The 10,204-nt window shown below is 38.3% G+C and overlaps 1 protein-coding gene across 7 annotated transcripts in view; it reads left to right on the top strand.

Annotated features, from left to right (window-relative positions):
* The first annotated feature begins 222 nt into the window (after positions 1–222).
* The window catches only part of LOC106515282 (alpha-1,6-mannosylglycoprotein 6-beta-N-acetylglucosaminyltransferase B), a 110,295-nt gene continuing 100,313 nt past the window's right edge, over positions 223–10,204 (top strand). For 6 of the 7 annotated variants that reach the window (XR_001309983.1, XM_014004993.1, XM_014004995.1 and 3 more), the window contains exons 1-2: positions 223–743; positions 8,812–8,924. Coding sequence is in view for 5 of the 7 variants with exons in the window: in XM_014004996.1 (XP_013860450.1) it covers positions 706–743; positions 8,812–8,924 (151 nt within the window). In the remaining 2 variants the exon portion in view is untranslated. The remainder of the gene's footprint in view (positions 744–8,811; positions 8,925–10,204) is intronic. The other variant, XM_014004998.1, reaches the window with a different exon arrangement.

Raw genomic sequence — 10,204 nt, forward strand, 5'->3', positions numbered from 1 at the left:
CTTACTTACTTACTTATTTACTTACTTACTTACTTACTTACTTATTTACTTGCTTATTTATTTATTTGCTTATTTATTTATTTATTTACTTATTTACTTAGAGAATATGCAGATTCATATCGTGGCATGTTTTTTCAAGGTCTTGTGAGCTGAAAAGGTTGTTTCAGACTCTTATTTTGAAACTGTGAAAGCAGATGCAGTAAACCAGCCGTGGCTCTTTGAGAAGCGGAGGAGTGGAGCCGGCAGGCTGGCCACAGTCGCGCGCAGCTTTCTCTGTGAAGTTCAGCCCCTCGCGGAGCCGCTTCTCTTCTCTTGAATTTCCACGAGGAAAAAAAACGTAGATTACAAATATCTTGTACTTTTTTTTAACTCTTTGACCCTAGCACCGTTTTACCATCATTATTATTTAGTTAGGGACTCACAGTAGGTGACGAGCAAACGMATTCCTCGGTTACTTTGTGTCTTGCGCCTGTCTGGTGTCGGATAACTCTTTGAAAGCCATTTTTGCACAGAGCAGAGCGACACTTTCAGAGTGAAACTTTCTGGTTGAAGAGGASAAGATGGTTGGTTGTGACTGACTCAGTATTGTGGACAGCCGGATGGAAGCTGATAAAATGCTCAAGCTGCAGGTCGGGGGGTTAATAACAACAATGTCAGCGGTGGCTCGTTTTGGAAAATGATTACTGGAAGCACCGACGATAAAATATGGTCAGAAGATGTCTATTAACGTTCAAACCGTTCAGGTAAGAAAACTATCATCTGTCTTTAGCTTTTAGTTTCTAATCATTCATCTGTTTTGAAGGATGCCAGTTCACTTATTGACTAACATTATTAATATAAACCAACTTTGCTTTACAAAGCCCCATAATTTGGAACGTCCTTGATATAAACCTAAGCTGACTATGTGCTGAATTAAGATATAGTTTATATCTATAGTATCTATTATAGTGTATACGGAAAAGGATCAAATGAAATGTTAAACAGCTGCCAGTGGCTCATTAGGGTCCCCTTGGTAACCACACACCTGTGTCTGACTCTTAAGAAGACATGTAGACAAAAGGCAACGAAAATAAGCTTCAAATTTAGTGAAAAATGTATAAAAAATAAACTCMTGTCTTTAAAACAGAGGTCTTCACTGTTCCTCCTAACCCACTATCCTGAATGTTTTAAACGTGTCCCTGCTTCAGCACACCTGATTCAAATAATCCAGTTACCCACTCAGAATGTCAACAGAACCCTGTCAATCACAAGTTCTTCAGTCAGGTGCATTGATGCAGGGAAGCAACTATAGCWTGCAGAACAGTGGGGTCACGAGGAACAGGGTTGAAAATCTCAGGTCTAAAGTGTTTTATGTTTGAAATACATCAAATTAAAAAGACCCATGGGAAGAAAAGCTTTGTTACAATGGAAGTTGATGAGTTTGATAAAACATACTGTATTTTGAGTGATTTGAGAGAAAACCTCAAGTGACGAGAGACGTACTGAGGTGAAGAACAAACATGTCCATGTTTTGATGTATGTTCAGTATAAAAAGTATAAAGTTTGTAGCATTATGAAAGGTTGGTTTACAACAAAATTTGTCACGTGCAGCTCAAACGTTAGTGTAACTTCTTCAAGCCATGACTTAAACTGTGCTTGTCTAAAAAACATTAATAAAGTACCACTTTGGTGAAATTAAAATTTCTTTGACTTAAACTTTCTGTAATGCTCCTATGTTAAAGTATGCTTGAGTTGTAGAGCTCCAGACAGGACTCTGTTTTCACATAGATATTTCTAAGAAAATGTTTGCACTGTTTTTCTCATTTTGTGCAATGCTGCTACCAAAAAAAAAAACAAAAAAAAAACACATAGTCTCCAACCAATTCACACATTTCACAGTGTGTGTCTTGGGTTTTCTAAAACTGTGGGAGGAGTAGTGAATTGAAACGTGTAAAATAAAAATAATAGGTGACCATAGTAGTAAGGGTACATACGCTTGTGCATTGGCACAATGAATTACATGTGTATCAAAACTGATACAACTGAGTGCATTAACATGTGTTATAATGCAAAATGGTGTATTGAAATGCAGAGCAATATGGAGACGGGATGCACACCAGATGTTTCTCGCCTTCACCCAGATAATTTAGATCTCAGTSTACGTGGCGTCAGTCAACAAACACATATAAATCTGGAAACGGCTGTCATCCTGTGAATAAGGCTGGGCTAGCAGTCAGCTGAACASCCACTTAGTTTCTCACTGCATGGACAGCTCCATCTTTTCTGTGGAGCCGTGCAGTCTGAGGACATAAATTTGGACCTGGAGTGKATTTTAAACACATCTCAACCACAGAAAAAGTTAAATTATACTGTATTATACAGCCCATTTGATATTATGCATTTTTTAAATGACAGATCAGCCCCAACACAAGATTTATTATTGATCATTTTAAAAGAACACCTGACCAAGTGAACCATCATGTTCTGAGTTGCAAGGTAGAGGATAGAAAAGGTTTTCTCTTTTGATGCAACAAACCAGTATTATTTTGACAWTTCTTCTGCATCATGATTATAAAGTGATTTAAACAACAATTATCAGGTCCCTGTAGGAGACAGCAGGCTGCAAACCTCTCCATCTGAAGATGAGTAGCGCAGACAGAGGGGAGYAGCTGCTGGTGTATTTCTGTCATCCTTGTGTTTTCCAGACTTACCACAACATCCAGTCAGCTCCGCTTCTCCTCATTCTTCCATTGTGCATYCACATGTTTTATTTGAGCTTTAGCTTGAGCTGCGTCCTTCTCTTCAGCCTCCGACAGCTGCTGCATGAAGAGTCGGAGGGTTTGTAAATCGGTGACATGTTTTGAACTACGTCTTGCATTATTTATGGGAGTTTGGACGTTAAAGACACTGTTAAATCAYGTCATCAGGCTGTAAATTTAATACGATGCAAGGAGGTTGAGTCGTCAACGTGGTGGGTTGGGTATATGTTGAAATGTGCTACACTTTCTGCAGTTCTCCTCATAAACCAGGGGTCTGCAACCTGCGGCTCTGGGGCCACATGTGGCTCTTTGGTCCCTCTGCAGTGGCTCTTTGAAAATGTGGCCAAACATAACAGCATATTTTTTTTGTTGTTGTTTTTTATACTCACAACAGAAATCCATTTGCATGCAAATATGTGATCAATACTACTAACACAAAAAGTAAAACATGTTAGCTCATGCTATCCTGTTGTTTTTTGTATAACTAATAGCTAGCCTGTTGTTTACTTAAATATTAATGAAATTTGGTATAAACCACATGTGGTATTTTTCTTGTTTACACGAACATGGTATTTTTATTTGTCTTTATATGCATAATAGTAAATAATATAACAATAATAGCCCTGTGATGGACTTGCGACCTGTCCAGGTGTACCCTGCCCCTCGCACTGTGACTGCTGGAAATGGGCGCCAGTGACCCACGCAACCCTGAAAAGGAAGAAGCGTGTACAGAAAATGGATGGATGGATAACAATAATAACATTTTTTTAGTTTTATAATGTCACCTCCACTGACCATAAAGGTCCCCGGAAAGGCCTTGAAAAGGCCCATGGACCACCAGTTGATAATCACAGTTGTAGCTTGTTTTGTGGCTCTGGACACATTTTATCAGTGAGACAAGAAGCACAATTGGCTTTTGTGATTGTAAAGGTTGCAGACCCCTGTCATAAACAGTAGGCATCACTAGGAGAGATGGGCAGTGACTTTGGATTTCTCATTTTAAAACAGGCAAATTCACAAACCTAATGCGATTGTAACTGTCTTATTTATGTGCTTGTTTTTTCACATTGGCACATGGTAAGGATGCGTCAAGTTTCCTGGCGGTCTTTTTCTGTGACACAACATCTACCCCTCCACAACAATACAGTTATTATTTTGGATACCCTGATATAGCTCATAACCAAAAATCTGCCCAACTCTAGTCTGCATAATATTAAATCATTTTTAATAAGTTCTTTCCAAGATTTGAGGCCAGTTGTGGCGCCGYGAGAAGTTTCTTGAAAAACACCATAACGAGGCTCCTCCATAGCTGGTAAAACTTTTCTACCCACGGGCAAAATCTGATAAATCAGGGTGTGTGAAGAAACCAGATAGCTGATAACACATCTCTTCCTCTGATCCAATTATACAGTGCAGAGCATTTACTTTAAGCCTGTTAATTAAAGACTCGTCAGGCAGGACCGGGGCCTTAATCCTTTCGTATCACCTATCTAAGACCATTTTAGAAAAAAACAGCAAAATGATATGAGAAGAAAAGATTGCCCTAGGGCACCATCAGACCTGTGTCTGCACAGCCACATGAGCTGATTTGTGCACCCTCTTGTCCCTTAACAAACATAAAAAATGAGGTCTGTGATTGTTAAAAATATTAARYTAAACTAAATAAATAAACCTAACGGTTAGCTGTAAAAACTGTCCTCTGCATGACCCTTTTTATCTTTCAGCCTATCCCCGTGCCTCTTCAGTTCCTTTGTGCAATAAACAAAGAACAGAGGAAGATGATACAAATCAAATAACAGGCCTGGTGAGGTGGATAAACAGTTGTTCTAGGTGAGGTCAGYGACTTTAATTTTCAGCTCTCACACACTCGCTTTACCGTCCAGATGGTTACATAATCCATGTAGGTCTCAGTATCTTTGGATCGGAGCCTCATATTCATGTCACATAATCTCTTGATCATCTTCCCGATGCAAGACTGGAATCACGTGAGCTGYTGTGCTCTCTGGTCCTCTGACAATGATTGAGCTGTTCTAATACGTTCCACAATATGTCTGGAGCAGATGGGGAGCGTATTTTATTATTTCTTAATATTCCAGTTTCCTGGGAGAGCCRGAGCGTTAAATGAGAAAGTGGAGTGAATGATTAGGAGCAAACTCATTAGACACTTCAGAGCTTTGATATAAGCTCTGTAGGGCTTTTCCGATGACTTCTTTTTTCTGTGACTAAAGCAATGCTTCTCACAGAAGTGGTCATTCGCATGCGGGTGCTTGGTTTTAAAGCCACTCAGAGTAATCTTGATAATGCAACGTTCATAATCGCAAAAAAGGCTTGTTTAACAACCAGCCTCTGCCAACTTTCATACTTAAAATACTGGTTGTATCCTGCATCAGCACTGAGATGTGGGCACGTTTTTATTTCAACTTGCCAAAACAGCAAGAAGAAAATAAGGCTTTGGTCATAAAATCCCCCACTGACAGCTGGATGACAATATTTCAACAATAAGAAAAGACGATGTTGACTAAAAGCATCCACTTTGTCAGAAACACTGTAGTTTACTCTGTCATGTCAGATGATTTGTTTTGCAGAAACATCAACAGCTTCACTTAGAAAGTGTTTTGGAAGGCACGGACTTTAGAATAAATTGCAGATTGCTGGATGATGCATTTGACAAGCAAAATTTAGAAACTTCCCAAGAAGACAAACCAAAGCCTTGCATGTGAAACAGCTGATTCTTTGTTGACCTCATGCTTCAGTTATAATGTTTGTTAACTGTTCCCTGCAGACCTGGGCCATAAATAAATTAAGCACACGATAACTTAAATTTAGATTAATAAATTGAAATAAGGTAGATCATTTTCATTTGTTTTTTCATGTCTCCTACTTTTGTACTCCTTAGTGTAGGACTCTGCGTCAGATATTTTCCAGGTGCGTGGTCTCATAACCTTTGTAGCATGAGAGCCCCGGGAACAAGCATTTAGCTAGAGGAACGCCATCTTTCAGCTGGCTACACCTCAGGACACAGTGCCAAACGTTCCCCGAGACTTATTTATTCTTTTACATTGCAAAAATTGTGTAAACTTTTGTAAACATTTGAAAGCAGCATGCAGGTGACTGCAAATATTTTATAAAGCCAGAGGAAGACACTTAAAGAATAAATAGTTCTGGCTTGAATAGAGGTAGGTAGTGATGTTGCATCTTCAGCAGCTGTTGTGTTGTTTTCATCATTTTATTTATTTTGAAGTGATATTTTGTAACTAAGGCAACACACAGTCACAGTTTGATGCAAGGACAAAAATGCTGATGTTAAAAAAACATATTTGGTTATGAATATAGCTACAATTACTTTTTAAGAAAAAAATTATTGTAATGAACTTAAAATTGATAATCTGGGCTTGGATGAATTTAGCCTGGTGAAAAACAGATCCTTGTCCTTCACTTTGCTTCATTCGAGGGTCTGGACTCTCTGCTATAGAGAAGTGATTCTTGCTGGAGGCGTGGCCTCTGCTGAAGTTTAAAATGATTGGATTKGTTGGCCACGATGTATGTGTGCCAGCTCCACTGTGAAGGAGGCGAAGTTAAGAAGCTAACCGGAACTTGCGTGCACTGTAAACAACCCTACTGAGAGGAGAGAAGTACGAGGCGTCTGTAAATGAGAGCTGCTGCTTTGTCAGACAAATTTATTTTAATTAGGAAGCCTTAACACGGACTGGCTTCATTCACTTCCTCCACTGCCGTATGCTAAACTCACCATAGATGTAAAAGCATATGAAACTAACTAGCTGACACAGCACAGAAAAYCAATGTTCTGTTCTCTGATTGGCCCAGATGAAATGCTCCTGAAGAAATCCTTGTCCATGGGAGAAATCCCAGACAGAGCAGTGAAGGGAAACTAGAATTGAGTGGAACTGCATAGAAAGGCAAGGGCCAGGCTAGGAAATCGAGGAATTGTTACATCTCTAAATAATTAAACATTTAACTATTTGATATTAAAAATATCAGGCTTCTATATTTTTTTATTTTACTTTTAGTCTCATGTTGTGTTGTGTTGCACTTAAGTACACAAAACACACGTGGTGTAGATTAGATTTTACTCAGCTTCACAGAGTATACTTAGATCTTTTTTCTGTTATTGATGAGTTTAAATATTTCTAAGTCAAAGTCAAACAAACACCTCTTGCATTCCTTTTAAACAGCAAACAATGGTTATTCAAAATTCATTGCAAATATGTTAAACATTCAATGTTTTGTCACGTTAAATTGTCACGAAAGGTTGCTTTCGTTATGCTGCTTTGGTATTTTTTGCACTTCTGGTTCAGAAACATCACTTCTGTGCTGGATAAAATGGATAAATTCAATGTATTTATATTTTTGCCAAACTACAAAGCATTTTTATAAAACCACTGTTCATGGTTGATGAAATGTAAACATATCTTGAGTTGTTTGATGCTTACTGCGTATACCTTTTTGTATTGCACAAGTTCTTCAAAATCCACAGAGTTGATTCTCTTGGTAGGTAAGCATTTTAACAGCAAGATTTGACTTGTTAGTCATGGAGGCTGTCAGTCGTTTTCTTTTTTTTATCTTTTTTTTTTTGTCCACTGGAGGAAAATCAAAGACAGCTTTTCCTCTGTGAGTCTCAGCATAATGACATAACCYTCGATCCACAGACCCTGAAGAGAGTAACTAAAGTAGGGCAGGATTTAAAAGCCCCGATTTTCAGCTCTCTTAAGTCAAAGATCAGATTTACTCAAGATTTGCTTCTCTGAATCTTATTTTWTTTTCCATAATAGGGAATAGTGTCAGCTCAGGTCTTAGATCAGTGGTACAAAGAAGGAGCAAGCAGAGGTCTTAAAGCTGGCTGGGTTTTGAACCCACAGTCCAGATGTATTCTTTAAGGCATTATAATAAATCAGATTAAAGGAAAAGCATCAGGATTTTTTTTCTTAAGTAGAGACAATTTCCATAAAAAGCTCCACCTACAGTAGTCTACTGGAAACTCCCCAAACTATCAGTGCAATCTCCTTAAAGGAACAATAAAAAACTGAACCTTGGTTTATCTTCCAACCCAGAACACCCTGATGTCTGGTATAAAGGGGGAACAGGGGCATTGCAGTTAMTGCATATCCAAGCTGGCTGCAGAGCTGGTCCCAAACTGATCCAGTAAAAATGGCAGAAGAAGCTGCTGTTCCAGGAATTGATGCTAGCTGGTTTTGTGGAATAGAAAGTTTAACTTCTTTTGTTGGGTCACAGTGAGCAAAAGGTGAACAGCAGTGGCTTCAGGAGAATTCCTATTTTTGCTGCTGTGTTAAAAGGTCAATTGACTCAAGATAAAATAACTCGTCCTGCGAAGACTGCACAGCATCGTGACGTTAGTGTGACTAAGGCCTCTTTCAGAATGAGCTGTAATTCAACTACTATTAAAAACATATTCATTTAAAGGGACATCATTTTATTTCCATTTTTTACAGCAGCTTGTTCATGTCTCCAGTATGTTTACTGCAAGGTGCTGCATTATATTTTTGTAAGATTAAAACTCAACCAGTTTTTCATCTGCACAAGGACAAACTGTTCCATCTTATTTTTAGAGTTTGCCCTAAYATATTTTGAGCCGTAACACCCCAACTCTAGTTTATCTTAAGTGCCTCTTGGCTTTAAGATTCTACTTTTCTGTGCGTGATCAATGCTCTGATTATGCTCTGCCTTCTTATGCTGCCTGCATCATCTTCAGTCCTTTCTTCCTCGCTTCAGATATTCGTTTGCACTCCACAATTTTTGTTCTTCTCATTCCATCTTTACCTCAAACACCATTTTTTGTTTTACTATTTTTTCCTGTAAAACCTGCCTTTAATAACTGCTGACAAGTTTATCTACCAGCAGTCTGACTTTTGTTTTTGCTGCTTCCTGCTCCGTTTTGCTCATTATATTGTCTACCTTCATACAAATCATTTTCCYTCCCCGCTGTCACTTATTAGAACTGCTCATCCAAAACGTCTATTTACCTGTCCCACCCAATAAATRTGTCTATCTGTTTTCCTCTTATTTTCCTATRTTCTTTCCTTCCCCTGTGTTGCAGGATATTCGTGGTGGGAGTAGGTTTCTTCAGTCTGTGTTTTCTAATGACCTCTCTGGGGGGGCAGTTCTCAGCCAAGAGACTGGGGGACTCCCCTTTCACCATCCGCACAGAAGGTAATGACATGAGGTGTGTGTGTGTGTGTGTGTGTGTGTGTGTGTGGGGGGGGGGGTGGATTTATTTCACTGAAGAAAAACGCTGCACAAGTGTCACTGCATATTGTGAGGGTATATCTCACATAGCTCTGCTGGTTCTATATAACTGTGTGAAAACTGATTGAAATGAGATTAGCATCCCTGAAAGTACTGCATATTGTTTACCTTGTATTTCATAGTGTTACACACAAAATCTTGTGATCTTGGAGATGACTATCAGCTAGCACACATTTGAGCTCAGAATCCGTAAAACTGACTGATTTCTGTTAATGAATAGATAGTTAAATTGATTGATCAATGACTGGATAAATAATGGATTAGCTTGCTGAATGGATAATGAATTAATGAATAGATGGATGATGGTTAATGAATAAAGATTAATGGATGGATGGGAAGTAGGCTTGCATAGTATGCCTCAGTATGGAAATATGGTGACAGTATGTTGATCATGTTTGGTGATGCACCAAATTTCCACCAGACTGCTATGAAAACTGGGACATAAACATTTAAGCTGTTTCAGAAGATGCCCCATAAAGCTTCTGACCACCTCAGTTTATTCAGCAGACAAACGAAGGCAATGAAGAGGGGAAAAATACACCTCCGTCGGTCGCACATCTTAACCTCTGTGCAAGATAGTGGCAGAAATATTGGTGGGCCAGCAAGTGCTGACTGACACCTTCAGGGACCACCAAGCTGTGGATTTCTTATTCAAACCACCGTCGCTTGACTCCTTTCAGATTTAATCTTTTAGTGACTGGTTAAAAGTATGCAGCATTGTGGACACAACCATTGTAAGAGTCAGATTGTTTTGAAACTTAAAACCCTAATAAATAAGGAGGCTACTTGGATGTATTTTGATCTTAGAGCCTTAGGTTCCTTCCAAAACAGAATTAAATTAGCTTAGATCATATTCAAAAGTCACTCATCAAAATTGTTGCTGTTTGTTGTTTTTTACTTTTGACATATTTAATGTGAAATTCAGTTTTAAACCTTTTTATTTTACAAAAGGATAACTTTATTAATGTGAGATTCTATGATTTACATAAAGAATGTTTTTTTGTTTTTGTTTTCTTGGTAAATAACTTTAAACACCTTGCAAAAATAATTTAAAGTTCTACTGAACCACAACTATTTGTCATGTTAGTGAAAGTGAAATAACAGCCATTATTGTTTTTTATTTCTAAAACTATTTATTTGTTAAATTATTTTCAGTCACTTTATAATTCCACACTGTTTAGGTT

Source organism: Austrofundulus limnaeus, unplaced genomic scaffold (assembly GCF_001266775.1).
Source record: "Austrofundulus limnaeus strain Quisiro unplaced genomic scaffold, Austrofundulus_limnaeus-1.0 Scaffold27, whole genome shotgun sequence".
NCBI classification, from domain to species: domain Eukaryota; kingdom Metazoa; phylum Chordata; class Actinopteri; order Cyprinodontiformes; family Rivulidae; genus Austrofundulus; species Austrofundulus limnaeus.